The 25,200-nt window shown below is 33.5% G+C and overlaps 1 protein-coding gene and 1 pseudogene across 2 annotated transcripts; one reads left to right on the top strand and one right to left on the bottom strand.

Moving 5' to 3' along the window:
* Positions 1–8,299: 8,299 nt before the first annotated feature.
* Positions 8,300–11,672, bottom strand: LOC114185522 (glycerol-3-phosphate 2-O-acyltransferase 6-like). Its single transcript, XM_028073281.2, has 2 exons — positions 10,940–11,672; positions 8,300–9,342 (listed from the first exon to the last, which is right to left on the bottom strand). Exons 1-2 carry the CDS (start codon positions 11,561–11,563, stop codon positions 8,476–8,478), a joined length of 1,491 nt encoding a protein of 496 aa, XP_027929082.1. The 5' UTR covers positions 11,564–11,672; the 3' UTR covers positions 8,300–8,475.
* Positions 11,673–19,413: 7,741 nt separating this feature from the next.
* On the top strand, positions 19,414–22,889 carry LOC146886061 (uncharacterized; annotated as a pseudogene). The gene is made up of 2 exons (XR_014995023.1): positions 19,414–19,622; positions 20,858–22,889. The product of XR_014995023.1 is annotated as an uncharacterized LOC146886061 (transcript).
* Positions 22,890–25,200: the final 2,311 nt, after the last annotated feature.

The raw sequence follows: 25,200 nt of genomic DNA, 5'->3' as shown, positions 1-25,200 counted from the left end.
TGCTCTTGGCAGTGGTAATGGTGATGAAAATGCTACATCTTGATGGATTGGACAGGTATGGGACCCACTATGGGGCCCATCGCTGAAGAATTTTCTTGCTATGTTTTCTTATCAGTACAAGACCTCGTACCTTTAGTTCACTAGTGTATTTTATTTTAGGCCGTGTGGGGCCTCTTTTATGTTTTATGGACATGTTGGGGTATGGAGTACTTCACATTCCCAATCTCCGTACCCTTTGGATATTTTGTATGTGGCATTTTATTAAATGAGCTTTATCTATTTATTTGGGACGTTACAGTTACTTTAGTTTATAAAAATAATTAATTAAAAAAAATGTCAAATCGAAAAAACATTAAATTTGAAGAACATTGTTATTTAAAAATTAAAATTAATAAAATAATTAATTTAATTTAGAAAAACAGAAAAAAATTAAAAAAAAAGCAATATAGATTTCTAAACTATCCTTTTTTTTATCCATACTTATTCACATACAATTTTTGTTTTTCAGTTCTACCATTCTAATAACTACCTTTTTATATTCAAATAATTAATTATAATAGAAAAGTTATTTTTCAATTTTAAAATTATAGTAATTACATTTTTAAATACAAATAATTATTCATAATAAAAAAATATTTACACAATATAAAAATTATTGAAACTATTTTATAATTTAGTAATATTTTTATTTCTGTTAGTTTTGATGTACCAATATTTCATAACCAAGATAAGGATGAATTGGTTTTTCAAATTTTTGATTTGTTCTTACACTTGAAAAACAGTTTTTATTAAATTAACCAATTGACAAAAGGAGTTTAAGAATGCACATTGTTCAACCTTTATACCTAACAAAAATTAAAAGAGAATGAAAGAGAGCACAAGAAACAACAAGATTTATACTGGTTGGATTCAAATGAATCTACATTCAGTCTCTAGTTTTCCTCACTAGAAATTTCACTATATCAATAAGAGAAGGAATACAAGAAACACATGCAATTCCTAAACTCTAAAACCACACTTTCTTGAAAATACCCATTCAAGAAATGTGCAAACTATAATGCTCCAAGTAATTACACACAAGTACCACAATCACAGTGATAACACACAAAATTTTAGATTAAAAAAACTACAAGAAATTAATACAAATTCAAGAAACTACAAGAAACTAATACAAAAACGTGACGGTAATGGAACAATAACACCTGAGTTAGTACACAATTTTGGTGTCAATATTACACCCTCTTCATTTGATCTTGATGATCATTCTTGATGAACATGTAAGCTCTTGCTGTAGAATTTGCTCCAAGAAGATATTTAGCACTCTTTCCTCTTTCTTTTTGGTTGAGAAACGTTACTTTCAGAATGTGCAAGGATATGTTTGTATCTAACAGCTGCTGTCAGGACGAGTCTAGTCGACTAGATTAGTTGCTATGGCCCAAATCCAAGTTTCAGAACTAACCTAGTTAACTAGATTAGTATCCTAGTCGACTATCAAGACAACATATCAACATTTTTTTTATTATCACATACATATATTTATGTCTTGTTTTAATTCCAATCATTCTCATGCTATTATGGACATCATCAAAAACATCACAAATACATTTAATCAACAACAATTTCAATATTTAAAAATCATTTTATAATTTAATAAAAATTTTGTTGTAATAAAAAAAGTAAATATACATGTGTAGATTAAAATTAATAAGTAAGTAAAACTATATTGACAAAAAAGTATAAATTAAAAAAATTTAATTAAATATTTTTTCTTTCAACAATTATTTTGATGCAATATATTATAAATAGATTGAAAAATTAAATTTCTTATAGAAACTCATTATTTAAATACTTATGTTGTGGTAAGGTGTTTGATTCATCCGTTCCGCAATACCATTCTATTGTGGTGTATGTTGTACTATAAGGTGCCTAACTATACCTGTTTCTTTGCAGTAATCATCAAACACTGTATTGCAGAACTCCAGTCCATTATTTGTTTTTAGAGTCTTGACTTGTTTCCTAGTCTATTTCTCAACCATAGTCTTCCACTCTTTGAACCGTCCAAACACTTCATCCTTGGTCTTCAAAAAGTACACCCAAACCTTTCTAGAGTAGTCATCGATAAAGGTCACAAAATACCTGTATCTTCCATGAGACAAGACAGGGGAAGGACCCCATAAATCAGAATGAACATATTGTAATTTTTCAGTTGAAGTGTGCTTATCGTGACAAAATTTCAGCCTACGTTGTTTACCCATAACACAAGATTCACAAAACTTCAATTTCCTTGTCACTGCTCCACCCAACAATCATTGTTTACTTAACACAACAAGACCATATTCACTCATATGACCCAATCTATGATGCCATAATTCTGTATTATCAACATGTTCTCTAAGGAATGAGATACAGACATCATTCCTTAAAAGGAATGCCCAAGCATAACATAAATTCTATGTTGTAGCTTCCCTTTCATGACAACCTGAGCACCTTTGGAAATTGTAATTTGTCCATCTTTTCCTGAAAAATTGTACCCTTGTTTATCTAAGGTACCAACAGAGATCAGGTTCTTTCATAAGCCAGGAACATACCAAGCATCAAACGTTCTAAAAATGCTATCATACATTTTTATCTGCATAATGTCACTTCCTTTCACACTAAGCTCCTCATCATCACCCAACTTTACATTGCCATTCCATTCTTTAAATGAACTGAACAACTCCTTGTTAAAATTCATGTGATAAGAAACACTTGTATCCATGACCCATGTATAAGCAAAATCAATAGTACTGATCGTTAAAACATCTCCGCCATCTCCTTCATCTGAGCTTTCACCAGAGACAACTACACTAGAACGAGCAACAATTGCTCTGGCATTATTATTTCTTTCTTTCTTTAGTTGTGGAAAATTCTTCCTTATGTGCCCCACCTCTTTGCACTTGTAACATCTCACTTTCTTTGACTTTGAAAGTGAATTACTGCGCATATGATCTTTGCTACTATTTCCTCTTTCCATGCTTCTGCCTCCACTAACTATCAAGCCTGCATCATCCCCATTAGAACTAGAGTCTCTTCTCTTCAGTTCATTAGATTGCAAACTGTCTTTCACGTTGTTGACAATAATATTATCCTTGCCATACAACATAGTATTAATAAAATTTTCATATGATTTCGGTATACAACATAACAAAATAATAGCTTGATCCTTATCATCAATTTTAACTCAAATACTCTGTAGATCCAAGATAACTCGATTAAAGTTATCAAGATGATCTCTCACATATATATTCTCAGACATGCATCCCCAATGCACCAAAACTTCATCTTTAATTTCTCCAAAGTAGGTTCCTAGTGTAACCTAGAGCTCTGATACCACTTGTTGGGTTTTTCAAGGAGGAGGTTCACTGGGGGATACAATACCAATGATACTTGAGCCCAACCACATAAGACATTGACACCACTCTCAACCCAAAACCTTAAGGCAATGGTTTGTCCTTATATGATGCTCAACTTTCTCATTTTTACTCAATGTGGGACTTAGACTCACACTTGAATTCTCAACAAGCATAAAATCCAAGTACTAACATTGAAATGGAAAAGCATATGTAATAGCATCACAAAATACACAAGAAATCAATTTATTACATCTAATCTCCACAAATAGGTTTAGCATCATGGAGAACTAAGGGTTTACAAATTGAATAGATAGGGAAGAAATTGGAACCAAAGACAAGAAGAAAGCCCTTTCCCAAGGCACCTTGTAGCTACTCCAAGCTCAATTTTCAAATCCCATTTGCATCAACACTTTCAATCTGCAAATCTTTTTCCTCTTCAACTACAAAAGGGGGAAAACACCATGAATGAAGATCGGGACCTAAGGAAGAGGAGGGAGAGCTTCTCAGCACCCCTACCAACCTCCAAGGGCCTCTCCCAGTTGCAAAAGGTGGAGAGAAAGTGCGAGAGTTAGAGAATGAGCCAACCCTCAGGGAAGACATGAATAAATACCCAATTTTGATACTTTAGCTACACTAATGGGACAACCTCTGCCAAACCATTTCCCAACGACGGCCAACCACTACTCAACACCATCCTTGTGCCGCTTGGCGCTGCTCCCTGAAAAAATGTGGCGCCTAATAATGCCCTTCTTGTACCACCCAATAGTGGGTTCCTCTGCACCACTGTCCGCTCTCCATGTTCACAATGCTGGGCACGATTCTTGTGACGCCCGACATTTGCCTCAAAATCATCTTTTCTTGTCCAAACATATTTCCTTGAGTTCTAGCTTGTTTTTCTCCACAAAAATTGTTTCCTATTCACTTATTTCACACCCTTAAACGAATATTAGAGTTAAAACAAACACAAAATAACTAAAACATAAGAACAAACAAAAACAAAATAAACTTGAGGATTAATCAAGATAAAATGTATCGAAGAATTTATTTTATTAACAAAACTTAAAACAAATAAAAGGTAGACATTCATGTTATGAGTTACTTCTTCACACAATGACTACAATCAAGACATAAGATCTCTATTTATAGAAAATCTCATTGGTGCCCAATTCCAGCCTTGGGCGCTCAGGTAGATAGGTTTCTTTCTATGCATGATTTTCTTATTGTATGCAGAAAGATTTATGTGATTGTGTTGGAGATTTGTTGTACTATTGATATTACTAAAATTAAAGTATATAATAGCACCTCTTCTAATAATTATTGTTAAACCGCTTATTAGCACATCATTATCACACACAAATGTTAATCCTGCCAACTTTACATTCAAGTCCGTCTTCAACGTGAGATTTTGGAGATCCCATACTTACATAAAATATGGCGCCAAATTAAAGTATTTAAGTGAGAGCCGACCCTTATTTCATAAGTCTGTGAGGTAGAGTTATGTCTAATCCAAAATCTAAGAGTGAAAAAAGGTCTTGTTAGGTAAATATTTTCATCTGGAGCCACATATGGTTGAAACTTCTGACTTGAAGAATGTTCACAATAGATAAACTGATCTATATTGAATCTGAGCATATGATATTTTTAGTAATGATTTGACCATATTTTGAATCTGACCATATTTTTAGTAATAAATCTGACCATATGTTGAGTCTAGTAATGATTTGTCAATTGATCTGTCAAACTGTGAAGGGGGCATGCTTTACTCCCCAGCAAGGTAAATATGAGATTATTATCTGTGCTTAAAGGAACCTTCCATAATGATCCTCTTAGGATGTTTCACCACCAACTTTAACTATCTTTCATAAAAGATCAAGTGATTGTGGACTCACATCTAATTATAAGTGAATATGGCATTTTTACCATCACTCCTAAGCTTAATATGTATTGTCTTCATGCATTATTCTTTTACCTCTGAATCTTCAGATTATCTGAAATTTATTGCCATTTTGCAACTTAATGCATGGCTGATTTGGCTATCTCCGTGAATAGAAAGAACAATAATTATAGTTATATTATTGAACTTGTGTACTTGTTTGCAGATATAGATATCCAAACCAAGGATTTGGTCATGGATAAATAGTTATAGTGAATCATCCATCTGGTGGTAGGCCTTACAATCAACAGGTTCTATAAATTGGTTGAAAGTGACAGATTTATTGCTTTAATCTTATAGACTGATTTGACTCTGTAACAGAAAAATGGACATTAAACATCAAACATATGATGTTTTATTTGATTTGATCGAATGAAAAAAAAATTAATTATACATTAGAAACGATTTCTTTTATGACATGCATACCTGGCTAATGTCTTGTTCATGCTTCTGCATCTGATGCAGTAGAAGAAACAACTTGGTATTGAAGATTTTCTACATGCTAGTATAAAGGGCTTATTGGAGACATTTTTGGAGTTGAGATTAGGCCATGCGATTATTCTGTGCATGGTCCGTTAAGTGCTAACTTGACACCTTATCTACTGCAATTCAATTATGATAGGTGTTTTGAGGTGTTATTGAATTTCGCCTTCATTTATGTTGCAAGATTTGTTCACTGGTTTAGTTTACAATGATTTTGGATTTCTAGACTCACAAAATTCCATCATTGTGTAGTCATTGTAGAGAAGTAGTAAAAATACTATTCTTTAATCATGAAGACTAATCAAAATTTAAAAATAAGATGATGGCACCAAAAACACAGTCTCCAAACTTAAATAATAGAACAAGTCATTTTCTCTTATGTTTAAATGAATAAACACTAGTCAGGGGAATCACTGACCAACCCTGTGAATTAACTGGTATGAGGTTTATCCCATCTTAATTAATCAGTGATTCTGAGTTTGAATCTTGAATATGTTAAATGTGTCAAATATTTGAAAGGAAAATACATCAACTATAGTATCTGATAAAACTTGAACAACATTGTCTCTCATCAATTATGCATGTGACTTTGTAGAAACACAATGAACAGGCAGAAGCTTACAACAGAATCAAAACTCTTAACAAAGTGTACTTCAACAAATCACACAGTCCAAATAAGCTTTTATTTGGCCCCAATTGTGTGTTATAGATTTGTACAGAAACTGAACATTCAACCAAACACGATCTTATCAGAATTTTTGCGTCACAGTCTGGCACTTGCATGTGCTCATTGAACTGTCTCAGTAGATTTATTAGTCATTAAAGAGTACACACGATAGCCAAATGGACCCTAATCTTCAAGCTTTCGCTGAAGAAGGAAGGACCACAAACTCTTGTTAACTCATTCACTTATAGCCTCTCTAGCAAGTTAGGTTCAGCTTGCAGTTGGCACACACAATTTTAAAAGACATTTTCTAACTATATATGTGATCTAAGATGCAGTATGTATTTCATAGCATAGCAGGCTTGAACGTGACATTAAATTTACATATTTACAATACTGTTGCAGCATTATTATGTTTACTGTGTCTGCATTAATTCTGCAGTTATCACACTCCACATGATTGTTTCTTATTGTGCATTGCGACCTATTCACCCTTTCGTCGTGTGCTTTCTCTCTTATCATACATACCGTTACATTTATCAAGATTAGTACAACCAAAACTGAAAACCCTAATAATAAACTCAATCCATCATGGGGAAAATGCTACTGCTTCTTGGACTGGTGATTCCTTGGATGTCACATATAACGTTTTCAAACAAATGATTTTCATTGGCACAACTTCATGCTAGTAATGGTTTCTTCTTTTATACCATTTGTTTTTTTATGGGAATAACATAATGTATTCTTTGTAAATTTTGTTTTTATCTTGAGTGAAACATTTTAAGAATAGAATGCACTTAACTCTTTGTTATTGTTCTTGTTAAATCTAGAAATAGATTTAGTGATAGTGTAGTGGATTTTTATGAAGACAAGAACAGTTATTAGGGTTTATTGTTCCACATGGACTCCAAGCCCAATATTTAAACCCAAATATTATTTAAAGCCGAGATTCACAATATCCCAGTACAAAACTATCTTTAACAAAAAACAAATGAATAAATAACACATGTAAAAACAATTGTTCATCATTTATCCTGAGAAAACAGGACTAATTTCTTTTCTTTCTGTACTAGATGTTGAATTTTGAACAATTGAAGCATCAACAAAGGCATGGAGACTATGGAAGTTGAGTCTTGGCTGCAGAATCAACTGGTTAAGGGAGCCTCATATTTTTACATCATCATCTACAAGTAATTATAGAATTTCTCTGTTTATCCATTGCCTCAACTGCATTCCAGTGCATTATACTTTTGCAGAAACTAATGCTAAATCATCAAAATGGGGGGAAATGAATGACTCTGAATATACATGTTCGCTCTGCTGCTGTGATCCAAGTCTTTACTTGTGTTTTTTTATTAGACAGTTTGTCTTATTTCCTATTAGATTGAATGCATTCTGTTGCATTGGTTGATTCTAGTCCCTACCAATTTACTCGAGTAAGACCCCTCATCGTAAGACTAGGATCATGTTAACTTGTTCTGTCATATGTACATTTTCTACCATTAAGGCTTATTTATCTTGGTTTAGACATGCTTGTCAGCCTTCTAGCTGGACTTGCCTGCAAATAAATGATACACAACAACAATATAACATTACTACTCTATTGAAAATCAATGCACCTTGTGATCCCATGTGCTATATGTCTGTGTCCTACATATTCCATACTTATCTCATATTCATACAACTCAACAATACTGACACAACACAGACAATATATGTAAAAGTAAAACCTTTAGACAAACGTCACAAAAGGGATAACAAGATTGGAAAAAACTTGTAGAAAACTCTCAAAACAAGATAAAGTGGTAGCAAACTAGATTTCAGGACTGACCCAATAACAGTAGTTATGATTTGTATATATCAAAATAACAAAATATACATAAACTGTAATTCTTTTATGAGCCACAATCAGATTTTATTTCTATCATAATTCTGTGTTTTGGAAACACAATGGGCACCAATACAGAACAATCAAAAGGGAGAACTTTGTCCCTCTCTCCTCTTCAAGCTTTCTCCTTAGATGGAACTGTCCCATCTGTTCCTGCAAGCATGGCATATTTGCTCTTCCTTGTCAAATTGGTGCACTCAAATCCCAAAGTCCCTGCAAGAACCCTCTGAATGTAGTTGGCAACTTCAATTGCAGATTTACCTCCACTGCAGGTAAGTTCTTTGGGAAGTTGGTTCAAGAAAGTGATCTCATATGTGGGCATGGGATTCATGAATACGAAGTATGGGTCCAACAACTTGTGCCCACGAACAGTTGTCCCATAGAACACACTTTGCTTTGTGTTAATAGCAACTGGGACAATCCTATCAGTGAGTTCAGCAAAAAGTGCACTGAACCTCAAGAGGAAGGGCTCTCTGCAAGTTGTACCTTCAGGGCAGATCACCAAGTCCCCTTCTTCAAGAAGTCTCTTGATATTGGCTGCATCTTTCTCTCTTTCCCTTGACAGGGCCACAGCTTTAATTGGTGAAATTATTTCAGTGAACTTGCTTATACTATATGTGACACAGCTAATTTTTCTTCCAAGTGCAACTGCAGTAACCACTGGATCTAAAACTGTGCGGTGGTTACAAACAAATAGGACTCCACTTTGACCCTTCTTTGGGGGTGGTGGAGGGGTACCCTTCACAATTACTCTTATTCCTAATAGCTTGTAGTTGTACCAAGCAATTCTTTCAGGCAAAGGGATGTTAAGATAGACCCTTAAGATGGAGAGTATGATGCCAATTGGCAACCATAGAAAGGTCAAGAGTGCAGCAAGAGGAGTTGGCCTCTGAACAAACCTACCCTCATGAAAAATAATTGGACTTAAAAGCTTGTTTCTTGGTAGTGGTTCACACTTGGTCCTTGGCACCATGTACGCTTCCTGCAAATCAGAAAACAGTTAATGACTTTATTGGACACATCAGAAATGATCATAAGTAGCAGAAACAGTTAATGACATGGTTATCTAAAAAACTTTTTTTTTTTTAACTTCCTCGAGGTTTTATACGCTCTGGGAAGGAGATGAACAAGACAAAGAGAGACTTGATCAAAAATAACAGATAACATGTGATAAAAAAAAATGAGATAGAAAAAAAGACAGAACAGAGAGAGAAAGGTGTAAAATTTGAGAGATGAAAACATTTAAGATTGCTTGGTTAATGTCACGTGTGTCCCATTAAGAAAAAGCGTGTGGACCTGAGTTTTTCTTATTGGAGAGTCCACATGAAATCTTCCAACCGTATATGTTAAAAAAAGTGTGTTGATGACGTTGCTCTTTGGTACATATACTGACAGTAATCACCATCAGTGCTGTTTCCATAGAATTAAGTTTCTGATGATGGAAATTATCACTAATTGATCTAGGGTGTTAAAGTGATTCCCATGAATCTAGGATTTAAAGTGGAAAAATCAGAAAGTACAACTGAGATTTCTTAGACAAAGTTGAGGGGAATGTCACAAGGATTGTGCTTTCTAAATTATTGATGATTTGCTATGGAGGGATGTGCTTTAAATCTCTTCATTTCCTCTACATGAGCCATAACCAACATGGCACAGATTTTGTGTTTAAAGTGGGTTGTGCATATGAAACTCATGGTCATCTATTTTCCCAAATTTGGAAAGTGAGTTTGGTTTGGACGGGCAAAATAACAGAGGGAGAAACTTATAATTATTAGTGTTCAAAAGTAGTTAAGGGTTATGAGAAAATAATCCATTAAACTTGAACTGAATCAAGGAGAGGTACACAGCTAAAAGTGAAGCTGTTACTACAAGTTGTATTGTATCTATAAATTGGCTATGAATTGTAAAGGGACCACTTGCACGTTAGTAAATGCATGAAAAAATAAGGAATAAAACCAAATGGGAGATTTTGAAGTGCCGTCAGAGATAGATACACAGAAACAGGAACAAGAAGCGAGGCTCATTATAAGTGATAACAACATGTTCTGCTCATTAAGGCTCTCACCAAACTCCTATTTAATATTAAATAAAATAGGCTACCATTTTACCTTCTCTCAATTGAAAGAAGAAAAAAAAAAAACTATTATAGTTCGATTGAATTAACAAGACATGTCTCACGATTAAAGTTGAATATAGGGACATGAAGATAACATATTCCAGGGTTGATATTTATGGAATCATGTTTCTTATTCTCTCTTATTTCCTTCACAATTTGTCAAATTCTGTCTTTTCTCGAGTATCCCACAATACTTCATATATACTGTATTACTATGCATTCATGTCTCGGGACATTCTTTATCTGCAAATTGACTTTTAATAAAAATCAAAAATATATAGATGAGTAAAAGAAGTAAATTATGTCTTTAGACTTTTGCAAACTTCTTTTTCAGAAAAGAATGATTTTGGCTACTTGGTGTATTATGTTGAAAACATTCATGATGAGAGTTTATCCAAATAAATATAATAAACACAAGTTAATATCTATCCTAAACAGGTAACAATAAGAATAATGGACCAACCTTGCAAATTGACATGAACTGATGATCACTTTTACTATCTCCTAGTCCCAAGTCAGGTGGATTACCCTGAAACTCCTTCAAAACGGCAACTTTCTTGTGCTCCCCAACAAGCACACCAGGCTCCTTAACAAACCCAGTAAACCTCCCTGATTTGGTAGCCTCAAGCTCAGTCCCAAGCACCTTATCAGCCCCAAGAAACGTCTTCACAAAGGGCTCCACCATCACCCTGGGGCTGGCAGTGACAATGTAACGCTTCCCAAAAGAGTTAAACACTCTCCAGGTGTCCGGGTGGACATCTTCGGCATAAAACTTTGGAAGTACAGAGGTTGCGACCATCTCTACGTCTTTGACCTTCAGGCCTGCAAAGGCCATGATGATCAGAAACTTGATGGCCGCAACCTCAGAAACAAAGATGTAAGTGAAGTACACAAAGGGGACGGAAATGAGGAGTAGTAGAGCACGTAGGAAGCTGCCGGCTTCGATGGCGACGAGCATGTAGTAAGGGAAGGCACTGGGGGAGAGGAGGAGGGTGCCATCAAAGTCTGAGGCCACAGTTTGGTGTGATCGATCTTGTGTGGTGCATTTGGAGATCGGTTGGAAGTGGCGAAAGGCTCCCATGACCATGAGAGGGAGAGGAGAAGGTTAAGAGAGGGAAGGAGAGTGAGGTGTGACTTGTTTGATGGTGGGAGGAAGAGGGTAGCCAGCTTTGAAATATTATGAGAGAAGGAGGGAGAAGAGGGGGTTTTAAAAGGAGAGGAGGTGGTGTTGTTCAACCATTTTTTGCATGAATTATAATCAATATTGTATGGGCTACAGTGATTATACTTTATATAGTCATTAAAAGGGAAGTTGAATGAAGAAGAGGTTGTAGTTAATAAGACTTTTATGTTGCATCTCTCTATTATTTCATCTATACATATTAATTGCTATTAATTTATTATCAAAACTTATTATACGTATACCTTGTGAATATATAGATCACATAAAGTTTGATTGTTTTTTTTATTTTTTTATTTTAATTGTAGGCATCAACGAATCTTAAGTTTTTAATATAAGTATATACTCATGTTAATATAAGTATATATAAAAAAAAAAAAATTCCTTAACAATAATGATAAAATAGAAAGATACTCTCAATGTTATGGGGAATAGAAAATGTTAGTATAGTATATACTTATTAAAGGGTTTAGCTTCTACATGAATAGAATTGTTTATAAGTTTGTGAGAAAATATTTTTAGGAGAAATGAAATTGAGTTGGGTGGTTTAAAGATTAAATTTTGATGGTTGATTAAGAAATACCTATACACAAGGAAATGGGTGAGTACATACCAATTAAGGTATTGGTGTAGAGAACAATTATTAATGCTAATAAGAAAGAGAGTGTACTTCCCTCCCAAGTTAGTCAACATGATTAGAAAACACGAGACACTGATCTTAATTAACGTTGGTTAAAGAAATTAAGATTAACAATACTTATAAAAATACATAATTTACAAAATGTATTAAAAAAAACTCTATATTTTTGTCTAGTATTATCAAATTCTTTAATAAAATAAATAAAATAGTAAAAGTTTTTATTAATTTAACGAAATAATATCTATATATGTTATCATATAATCGAGAAAGCATTAGTATATAAAGAACTCCATCCAAATTGTGTTTAAAACAATAGAAAAACATAGTTTTAATCGGTACAATCAATAGTTAGTCTAGGAACATTTGTTGGGAGTAAAATGGGGTGGGGATGGTGAAGTAATGATAACTTTCTGCATAGAAGTGGCTGAAAATCAGAGAGATAGAAACATGAAGTACAAAATGATAATAAAAAATATTAATGGGAAGAAAATATTGGCCTAAAGAAAAACATTGCGTAAGAGGAATGAACTTAATCTCATAAAATCGTAATATCTCAAAGTGGAAAGGATTCCATTCCCGAATGAAAGACTTACACTAACAATTTTATACTGCCACAAAATAATAAGTAAATTTATGAACTTTTTTTAAAAGAATAATTAAAAAATCACATCATTGTAATTAGATAATAACAATAATACGAAACTATCGAAAAAGGGCAAAGTTTTTTTATTGGGTGGATGTGGTATTCTCAACTGTCGAAAAACTTGTTGATGTGTAGAAGTAGGATTAGTGAAAAGGGTATCGTGAAGCATAAGAAACTTAGAGAGGTGTGAAATGGCAAAATAAAAAATAAAAAAGTTGGAATAGAGAAAAGGTATGGTTTGTGGAGAAGGGAAAGGGTAAAAGAAAGTTGTATTAAGTGGTTGTGAGGAGGCGTGTGAGTGAGTGGTTGGAAGTGGATACATTGAATTAGCCTACTTTTTAGTTTATTCACGCCGCCATTGCTCTCTCAAACAAACCTAACTTAGCTAAATGCTTACTTAGCCTCGGCTCGGCTACCCTAAGCTTCCACTACTCTCTTTTTCTTGATCATTCCCACATCACTTTTTTACCCACCAAACTTTTATGTTTCTTCTACTTAAACCATACTTTCTTCTTCCTTTTTTTTTTTTTTACAGTAGGGTGGGCTTGCGTATCATGACTCTGTTTTCAAAATATGCAGTTTTTTTTAATCTATCTAGTTCATAGCATGTTTGATATAATTATATTTAATTTTTTTTATTTTAATATTAAAATATATAACAAAAATAATTAAGTTTAAATTATCTTAAGATAAGGTTTGCAAATGTGAAATCTCTAACAAATTGTTTGAAATACATTTAAGCTTAGAACTAAATAATCCAAACCAAGACAATATTTTTAGTCCAATATGTTAATTTTTCATATGTGTGGATTGACCTTAAAAAATTTATTGAATATTTAAAATTTTTGATCACATGTTAATGTTGCAATTATGAATAATGTTGAGTGTCACTCATCCATGATGGTAGTTCGAGACCCAATTAGACATGCTATAAGTGAACAAAATATAAGATACAGTTAGATGAAATTTCTCTACATGGAACAACTTTTATCTAAGCTTTTCTCAAAAATATTTCTTTATACAACTAATTCCTAATAGACTATTTCTAATTATTTTCTATATAAATGAAATGAAAATATTTAACTAACCTAACATTACCATATATATGAATATATTAATAAGTCTAAACAAATGCCTAATTAATTAGTAATTTTAGTGATCGAAAATTATTAGTTATTATAGTGACTAATTTAGATATTAATTTATAAAATAAAAAATTGGTTTAAATACCTTTTTGATCCTCATTTTCGTAGTGTTTGTTGCGGATGATCCTCATTTTGACAAAATGTTTAAAATGATCCTCATTTTTACCGAATGTTTAAAATGGTCCTCATTTTCGCAATTCGTGTTTTATTTGGTCTTTTTTTGTAATGCCATTTAAATCATTAACGAAGCATTGTAGGTGACACGGTTTGTATTAGGGTGTGTTATGTGTACTATACATACAAATCGTGCCACCTGTACAATGCTCCGTTAATGATTTAAACGACGTTACAGAAAAGGACCAAATAAAACACAGATTGCGAAAATGAGGATCATTTTAAACATTCGGTAAAAATGAGACCATTTTAAACATTCTGTCAAAATGAGGATCATCCGCAACAAACACTACGAAAATGAGGACCAAAAAGGTATTTAAGCCTAAAAAATTACTAGTTACTAAAATAGTCACTATAATGAATAAAAAAATATAATTGGTCTCTATTTAAACCTTTATTATATTAATATATTTTTTATATTGTAATGAATGTTACTAATTATAATTATTTTTTATATGTTAGGTATCTGATCAAGTGAGTGTTTTTAATGAAGAAACAAATGATCCACATCAAAATTGATAAGTGAAGAATGTTATTAGATTTTCATTATGTTTTATTTTATAATTATAAGAACAAAAGCATTTTAATATTTCACTAGTTTGAATATTATATCCATTTATAAATAGATATCAAAATTTTAGAATTTTTTTATTTCATATGTTTTAGGAATTACATGGATTAAAAAACGCAACAAATAAAATTAAGGGGGTTTGAAACACCAAATCAAAAAATCAAAAAATAATTATTTGCATTGCAAGGATAAAAAACACTAAAAAGGGTTTTCAATACCATCACACAATACAAGTACTTAAATCGTTGGGAAGTAGCATAGGATTTCAAAACCCTTCAGAGTAACAGGGGTTCAAAACCATTAGTAAATAATAGAGGTTTCAAAACCACCAGTAAATAATAGAGGTTTCAAAACCACCAGTAAATAATAGGGATATTAAAACTGAATGTAAATATTTGAGATTTTCAAACCGTATGTAAGTACTACACTAGAAGTTAGTGAAAATCATTGATAATCCATTAGCGATACTGATTTTGTGTGAGAAGAAGCAAATCGTAGATAACGCCTTTAATGAAAGGTTAAAACTGCTAGAGATAACAAAAATAACCCATATTAAAAATTATTTCTCTTGTAGTTTGTGTAGTTAAGTTTTTTTATACTATATTTTTAAAGTAAATTTCTTATTAAATAAATTTTATAAAATTAGCTAATGTAAAAATTAACTAATATAAGATTTGTAGTTATTATGGTGACATTTATATTCGCCTATATATTTATATTTGTATTTGAATCATGATTATTTTTGAAATTTACGATTTTATCACAATTTTATCATTATAATATAATGTGTATAAAAAACATTAAGAAAAAATATACTTAAATTATTTTTTATTTCAATTTCTAAATCATGGGAAGTATTAAAATTATATAATTATAGTCATAAAAAAAAATCCAAACTATAAAATATGAATGTTTTTTCATTACAAATTAACCGAGAAAAAGAGGAAAAGAAAAAACATATAGCTTTAGAAGCGCTTAAGGGTTACGTTAAATACACAAATGTTGGAAAATCATTTGAAAAAAAAAAAAAGAATAATTTGTTGTTCACAGATAAATATTGAATAAAAGTCGTGATTTATAAGACTCACATTGTTTTTTGACTTTAATATGTTATTTATTTTTATCTCTGTTTTGATGTACAATTTTTAGATAACTTTATTCTTTAGTAATATATTTCATTTTATTATTTTATTTTTTAAGTTTCTGTAAATATCTTTTTAACTCACTATTATAACTGTTTTGTAGCTATCTTTTTAATATACAGCATTTTTTATGAATTTTAATTTTTATCAACATATTTTATTTTATTATTTTACTTTTAAAGTTTTGTAAATATTTTTAAAACTCGATTAATTATCAAAATTTTGTGATAATTTTTATTTTATCACGAAATAATAGATAAATAAAAAGTACATACGTTTTCATTAGTATAAAATAATATATTTTTATTTCACTATTCTCTAATTTTGAGGTTTAGGTTCTTACATTTTTATTTTTTAGTTTAATAACAAATACTTTTTAAATTACAATTTTTTCAAATTTTAAAAGTATTATTTGCTATTAAATAAAATAAAAAACAACACTTCAGTTTCTACAAAGTACAATATATTATTTTAATCTCTATAATATAAGATAAATGTTAAATATTAGTTAAACTATTCTTTTCTATTATTTTTAACATGATATTTACTATTGACGGAAATTTATTAGAAGGATTTGATTTTGATAAATTAGTAGAGTATTACAAAATAAGATTATAATAATATCACTTATATACATTCTCAAGCTATTATAATAGGATTTTATTACAATATTATACCTAACATGACCTAAAGTTGCTCATCCCCTAGACAATTGACTTCTAACATTCAAGAGGTGCCTCTACATTTGTTCACACCAATAAGGTGATCATTGTAAAAGAAGAACACAACACATATAAACAACAAACAAAAAAGGATAAACTAGTTTATCAAAGAAATAATCATATAACAATTAAACTTATTACATCATAAAATAACAAATTTTAAACATTCATAAAAAAAATACCAAGCATACAATTACAGACTCCCTAAACTCAATTATTCGGATCTATGCATTGACTCAAATACCAACACATATCTCTAGCCAATGCATAACAATCTACTAGTGAGGATTGCACTTCTTCCTTAAAAGCCAAGACTTAAAACAAGGATGTAATTCAACCTTAACTATTTCATTCTGCTGATTCACTTTTATACTTATAACTTCATAACTTCTCCATAAAACATGATTTCTCACCAAGTTCCTCATACCAAACAATGATACATAGCTCTTTCATCATGTTCTCGTATAATCTTAATTCATTACATGCAATTACAATCTCACACATATACATACATAAAGTATATCAAAACGTTAAATTATTTATCTAACCACAAACTTCAAAACAAAGATCGCACCATTCAAAGTGAAGAATCAATTGTCAAAATTTTAGCTTGATTTGTCGATTAACGAATCAGTAATTTTCATCTTACCAAGAGGATGCGGAACAAAAAAAGGGAAAGTACTCAGTGCTAGAAAAGTGGCACCCGACGCTCAGACCTTGGAATCTACTAACTTCTAGCATCCGACAGTCCAAAAGTGGCGTCCAACGACACCAAGTCAGTGGCCTAACGCTCAACGACACTGTAATGGCGCTCGACGGTGTATCAAAAACAACAATTTAAGGAAAATTAATCCTGTGAAATTGACTAATTGGGCACCTTTTCTTTAGTATTTTTTATTTCAAATGGTTTTAGAAAGTTCAAAATTGATACCCAATCACTCAAAACACGTATTCAAACTTTTTCCCAAATAAAGCCAAACACAAATCAAATATCAAACAGTTCAACATACAACTTATCAATTCAACATGCCACATAACAATTAACTACCAAGATTATCAATTCACACCAAAATTCAATAGAAACCTAGCTTCCCTTACTTGCAAAAGACAACCCAAACAGCTCTTGGAACACCAAACTACCTCCAACCATATAAGATGTTCTATCTACACACAAAAACATCACTAGAATGATCAGGACCTACTATTATTATCATTGATTAATAGAGACTCATCGAGAAAATTAAAAAGACACATTCAAGCATAAAAGTCTCACATGCAAAATAAACTAGTAGAAGACCAAGAAAAAAATGGTTGAAACTTAACTTACACGAATGGAAAAATTGATCGGTCCAAATTGATGAACTCGTCATAAGGATCACTCCTACGGTCTCAGATTCAATCAGACGAACACATAACGAGAACTCTTAAAGAGAAGTCAGAGAACTCTAGAAAAATGGTTTCTAAAAAGATGTGTTTTAAAATAATAAAACTCATTTAGAACTATACTATTTATACTAAAACTTTTTAATATTAAAATAATTGAGTCCCATTATTTTTAAATCATTATTCTAAAGTGTCATTTTTTCTAGGTCTTTACGCCTTTTGAATTTAAATATAAAAGAATTCGTATTTGATAGACGTTTTTAACAAATTCAATTTTTTTTTAATTATTAATATAGTTAGAAACATTAAGTACATTAGGTGAGTCGTATCTTTATATTTCTATTAAAAAAAAGCTGAGTATATAACAAAGTAATATACAGTGGATTAATCTTACTCATTATTTTTGTATACTTCTTCCATTTTCATATCTTAAGAAATGTGAGTATAATTCAATTTCATAAAATTAATCAATAAAATGAAGTTTAAACTTATTTATTTATCATAAATTTATTTTATTTATAGTTAATGTAAGATCTTTAACACATTCCTACATCAAGACATATACTTTTGAGTATGAGGTTAGACATTAATGAATATATAATTACATAACAATCCAATAACATGTGATACGATAGATCCAACAAATAATAAATGTCGTTAAAATAGATTTTTTTTAATTACATGATTTTGATACCATATTTTAAGAAGTGAACTTTAATTCTAAATCAACCATAAAAATATGAATTTATAAGATAAAGTTCACATTCATTTATATACTATAAATTTGATTTTCCTCTAATGATGTTCCAACAAGAACATATTTTTGTATCTGAGTAATTGCCCAAGTATTGATTTTAATATCTTGAAGAGGATATTGATTTTAATATCTTGAAGAGGAAGGTCTAAAATATTGGCAGGGCCACTAGTATGGAGTAAGAAAACACGACCTACATGCAAAATTTAGCAATTTAATATCTTGGAAATATTTTCATACAATTGGTTTCTATATCTTTTCCCTTTGGATTAGCCTCTCCACAGTTATCCCTAGGTATGTGAAAGGGAATTTCAATAAGATGCACTTTAGAGTGATATTTAAACCCTATATTATTTTTCTTATTAGAAGCAAAGGCAAATTGGCCTAACTCCTAAAGTTAAATTAATTGGGCATTTCACATGCATATATTTGAAAGCTGTCTACATCAAGAATTCCATCCACTCTTTGGACCCTACACATTCATCATCATGGCCTTTAACCACCATTCCCACCCCCCCATAACCAATCATACTACATTCTAATATATACAACATATTCTTACCCACCTACACCTCCAACTTCATCTCCTTCTCTATCTTTTCTTCTTCTAAAGGTTCAACTTTAAGAGTGCACCAATTATGTCATCCCAAAATCTCCATGCAAAAATCAATTCACAAATTACACCTCAACTTTGCTTACTTACCTACCCTACCCTCTTTTCTTTTTTTTCTCTTTCCATGCCTCAGAGAGATGCAAACAGAGTTCAAGGTTTGTGATCAACGTCATGATAAGGTACCAAAAATAATCATATATCGTTTGTAATACTGTTTGCTATGATTTAGATGGGTTAATTAGAGTGTGCGTGTGTTATGGAAATTTTGTTGATATATGTCAAAAACCAATTCCTATTTTTAATTCGGGAAATTTTAAATTTTGTAATAAGCAACAATAAGAAATTAGAAAGAGCATATGTGGTGCAATAGCTTGTATATAAAATAGTGAAAATAATTAGGTATATAGTTATGTTAAATATGAGTTTCTTACACAAATGATGCATGACCATTTAACTTTTATAAAAACTGAAAGAGTTGGGAGATATATATTCTTTTTTATATTCTTCTTCTGATTTCATTTTATTCATGTTCTCTTTCAATTTCAGATTCTATTTTGTACACCAATGATTTATATAAGCAATCTTTACATTATGAAAAGTAATCTTTACATTATTTTTTTAAAGAAAATGACAGAAACAATTTTCGTCTTTTTTGTTGTTATTTTAATGAATTCATTTCATATTTTTATTATTTTTCAATAAATCAATAATTTATTTTATTTCGAGTAAATAAATGGTGTAAGAGCATAAACTACTGTCTGCAAGGAATAAGAAGGGCAAGAATAAATTTGGAATGATATGAGGTGGGAAAAGACGAGTCTAACAAATGCACAGGTTCATTGCAGATCGTCCCATGCTTGTGGAAAAATTTCCAAATTTTTTCAGAAGGAAAATTTAAAGTTAGAAGAATCCACAAACATAAAAACATTTAATTTTATATTTTATAACCTGGATTTGATCTAATTTATGAAAGATGATTTAAAAGGAAAAAAAAATATGGGAGACAAAAGGAGAGTTTTATAATTGAAAACATTTAGAAATATCATAGAATAGACCAGTATATTAGAAGATGGAAACTACTGTATGCTAACTGTTTCATTAATATTATTGGGTTCTATTTTTTTTATTATGTATTCTAAATATTAGTAAGATAGTTAATGTAATATTCTAAATTATATGTTTTCAGTTTTTTGTGTGTTAAATTATTCTAATTATTTTGCTGTTTTCTTTATTACATTTATATTTATTTATTTATCTATCAACAATTTAATATTAAAAAAATTAGAAATCGTTTATTATTAGAGATGGGATAGATTAAGTTATCACTATCGAAAAACTAGACATGCTTCATTAATTTTCATTTGAGATTATTATTGCTATTATATCTATGTCTGTATCTAATTGATATTGTTAGGATGGAACGCTTACCACTCATGTCAAAAGCTATTATGACTCGGTCTACTTGGTCTCCGCTACGGGACAATTGATGCCACATGCAACAATCTTTCCCTCAACAATTGCCCACCAGGAATCGAACTCGTAACCTTGGCCTTGATACCAATTGTTAGGTTTACAAAGGGAATTTCACTCAGGAGAACAAACACCAATGAGACCTTAGCCCAACCACATAAGGTATTAACACTACTTTCAACCCAAAACTGAGTTTATAGGTTTTTATTCTTATATAGTGCTCTACTTTTTCATTTCTAGCCAATTTGAAACTTAGACTCTGTTAGCAATCAAACCACAACCCATGCAAGGCCCAAAAGGATTACTACCACACCAGCCTATCTGAAAGACTACATCCCATAAAAATTCACTCCGTCAGCTTGCTTCTATAAGTGCTCTGTCACAGCATTTCTTTGCATAGAATAATTTAGTTATTATTTTCTGTTTGGTAGATTCCTTTTCCTACAAATGAGGAGGACCCTCTGATTGTAACTAATTTTAGTTTTGTATGGCTATACATAGCCTTTGGAAGGAATGAAAAAAGCAGGTTGAAAATCAAATATCTGTTTCTCTCTCCTATCTTTTCTCAGGGGCTCCCTTAGCCATCAATTAAGGACGGAAATACCTAACAATTTGGTGCTTTCATTGAGTACCTCTCTCCCATGGCCAACCGCCCTACCAACGCTAAACGATTAGATGATTTGACCGTCAAAGTTGATTCTATCCTAGAACAACTCTCCCTTTTGATGGTTTGCCCACCCTCCCCACCACCACACATTTCCCCTTCAACCCACACCTCCCCTGACAACTTTCGTCGCCCACACATGAAACTTGAAGTTCCCCGATTTGATGGGAATGACGCCCTTGGTTGGATATTTAAAATTTCCCAATTCTTTGATTACCACAATACACCAGAACAGGAACGCCTTCAAGTAGCCTCCTTTTATATGGACGGACCAGCTCTCAGTTGGTACCAGTGGATGTATCGGAATAATCAGATCCAGACTTGGTTCGGGTTCCTCCGTGCCTTGGAAACCTGTTTCGCTCCGTCACTTTATGATGAACCTTCTGGTGCTTTATTAAAGCTCACACAAAAGGGGACAGTCCAACAATATCTCACGGAGTTTGAACGCCTTGCCAATCGCATAGTGGGTTTACCTGCCCCATTTGCCCTGAACTGTTTCATTTCCGGCTTCACACCGGAAATCCGTCGCGAGGTCCAGGCTCTCCGCCCCGCTTCTCTAGATCATGCAACCCAGCTTGCCAAACTGCAAGAAGACAAAATCGAAGAACGTCGGCGTTCTTTCCGTCCCAAATCCCAAGTTCCGACCCCCAACTTACATACATCTCCCCCAATTGCCACTACCTCCACCCCCTCCTACCAGCACCCCCACCCCGTGTCAACTTTCGTCGTCTCAGCTCTGAAGACATGGCTGCCCGTCGTGAAAAGGGCATTTGCTATAACTGTGATGAATTATTCACCCCGTCCCATCGATGCAAAGGAAAAATTTTCCTCTTAACTATCGATGATCCCATCGCGGATGATTTCACACCTGACCATACTTGGGCCCTAACCCCACCTCCTCAGGAGCCCGTTCTCGAGGACACCCCTTCCCAAGTCAGCCTCCATGCCTTCATTGGCGGTATTGGATCATCCACCATACGTCTCCAAGGGCAGATCGGCAACAAACCTGTTTCCATTCTCGTTGACGGTGACAGTGACCACAATTTCGTTCAAGATCGGGTAGCCAAATTCCTAGATCTCCCTTCAATCCCTTATAACCCCCTGACTGTTATGGTTGGTAGTGGCAACCTCATGCGATGCGATCGTCTCTGTCCTGACGTCAAAATCAAAATTCAGGATCACACCCTCCATGTTAATTTCTACATCCTCCCTTTGAGGGGTGCCGACATCGTCTTGGGCGCGCCCTGGCTTAAGTCTATTGGGCCTGTCCTCATGGACTACACCCAACTCACAATTTCATTTACCTACTAAGGCCAACCAATTACATTACGAGGAATCCAACACAACCGACCCGCCATAATGTCCAACCCATAACTTAAGCGATGCATCCAAACTAATAGTGCATCTGAACTTTTTACCATACAAGTCCTACCCATAACCACTCCAAATCCCACCAAAATCCCACCCAACACCACAACCCTACCCCCTGACATCAAAACACTTCTTCTTCGCTTTGATACCCTCTTTCAACCTTCACCATCACTACCCCCTTCTCGCCTAACGGACCACCGTATCCACCTCTTCCCTAACGCCACACCGGTCAACGTTAAGCCTTATCGTTACCCTCATTCCCAGAAATCTGAACTCGAAAAACAAGTTAAAGAATTGCTTGAAAAGTCCATGATCCAACCAAGTACGAGTCCGTTTTCTTCACCGGTCCTGCTGGTTCGCAAGAAAGACGGGTCTTGGCGTTGTTGTGTAGATTACAGGGCACTTAATGCCGTCACTATCCGTGACCATTTTTCGATGCCTACCATTGATGAGTTGTTGGACGAGCTTGGTGGTGCAACTTGGTTTTCCAAGCTCGATCTTCGACAAGGCTTCCACCAGATATTGATGCACCCTGATGATATTGCTAAGACCGCCTTTCGTACTCACCATGGACATTATGAATACCGGGTGATGTCGTTTGGTCTCTGTAACGTTCCTTCAACGTTCCAGGCTACCATGAATACCCTCCTCGACCCCTTTCTCCGTCATTTTGTTGTGGTATTTTTCGATGATATTCTTGTTTATAGTTCATCTCTTCCACAACATGTTTCCCATTTGCAACAAGTATTTCAATGTTTGTTGGACAATCAGTTTTACCTCAAACTTTCTAAATGCTTATTCGCACAAAGGTAACTCGAATATCTGGGCCATATCATTTCCACTGCTGGGGTTCAACCTGACCCTTCCAAAATTCAGGCAGTGCTGACTTGGCCTCCTCCTGCCAATGTCAAGGCTCTCCGTAGCTTCCTTGGTCTTACTGGGTTCTATAGAAAATTTGTCAAAGGATATGCCACTATAGCCTCCCCCCTTACGGCCCTCCTCAGGAAGGACGCCTTTGCCTGGACTCCGGAAGCCCACCATGCTTTTACCACTCTGAAACAAGCTATGACCCAAGCACCCGTACTCGCCCTGCCAGATTTCTCTGTACCTTTCATTGTTGACACAGACGCATCTGGAACAGTTATGGGTGCCGTTCTCATGCAACACAATCGGCCAGTGGCATATTTTAGTAAACCATTCAGCCCCAAACTTCTACATTCATCCACTTATGTCAGGGAACTACATGCCATTACTTCAGCCGTCAAGAAATGGTGTCAATACCTTTTGGGATACCCATTTGTTATCAATACCGATCACAAGAGCCTCAAAGAGCTTCAATCTCAAGTTATCCAGACTCCGGAACAGCAACATTACCTCTCTAAACTACTGGGATACGAGTACACAATCCAGTACAAGCCGGGCCCTCACAATGTTGTTGCGGATGGTCTCTCTCGAAGCCCAGATGTCTCCTCTGGTATATGTTATGTCCTTTCCATGCCTAATTTCATTTTTATGGATCAGTTAAGACAATTAGTGGCAACTAGTTCAGCTTACAATACATTACTTTTACGTATTCAAAATGATCCTGCCACTCTTCCTGACTATACGTTGCATAATGGATTGATTTTATACAAAAATCGTTTATGGTTGGATCCCGGTAATGCCTTCCGCCTCAAGCTTATTGATGAATACCACAGTACTCCAATTGGTGGCCACATGGGCATAACCAAAATTGTTACTCGATTGTTGGCCAATTTTTATTGGGATGGACTCTGTAACGATGTTAAACTTTTCATCCAACACTATTCTATCTGTCAACAAGTGAAGTCTGATACACACAAACCCGCTGGTCTTTTGCAACCGTTGCTTGTACCTACAGCTGTGTGGGAAGATTTGTCCCTCGATTTTATCACTGGCTTACCGTCTTCTCAAGGCTTCACTGTTATTTTGGTCATTGTAGACCGATTCTCTAAGGGAGTTCATTTGGGACCATTACCAGCACAATATTCTGCTTCTAAGGTGGCCCAACTTTTTCTTGATATTATCTGCAAATATCATGAAATACCACGCAGTCTCGTATCTGATCGCGACCCTATCTTCATTAGTAAGTTTTGGCGCGAATTGTTTCGCTTGAGTGGTACTAGACTCCGCATGAGTACATCTTATCACCCAGAAACGGATGGCCAGACGGAGGTCTTTAACAGAGTTTTGGAGCAATACCTCCGTTCCTTTGTCCATTCCAATCCCCACCA

This window comes from Vigna unguiculata, chromosome 5 (assembly GCF_037176805.1).
Source record: "Vigna unguiculata cultivar grain cowpea cultivar isolate G323 ecotype 2 chromosome 5, ASM3717680v1, whole genome shotgun sequence".
NCBI classification, from domain to species: Eukaryota; Viridiplantae; Streptophyta; class Magnoliopsida; order Fabales; family Fabaceae; genus Vigna; species Vigna unguiculata.
This window is presented reverse-complemented; position numbering and strand designations above follow the sequence as displayed.

What these genes read in the sequence shown, in the direction of transcription:
- LOC114185522 (XM_028073281.2), bottom strand. Translation starts at nt 11,563, where the DNA reads ATGGTCATGGGAGCCTTTCGCCACTTCCAACCGATCTCCAAATGCACC. An exon ending in AGTTCATGTCAATTTGCAAG is followed by an intron (nt 9,343 to 10,939) that starts GTTGGTCCATTA and finishes TCTGATTTGCAG; the next exon opens with GAAGCGTACATGGTGCCAAG.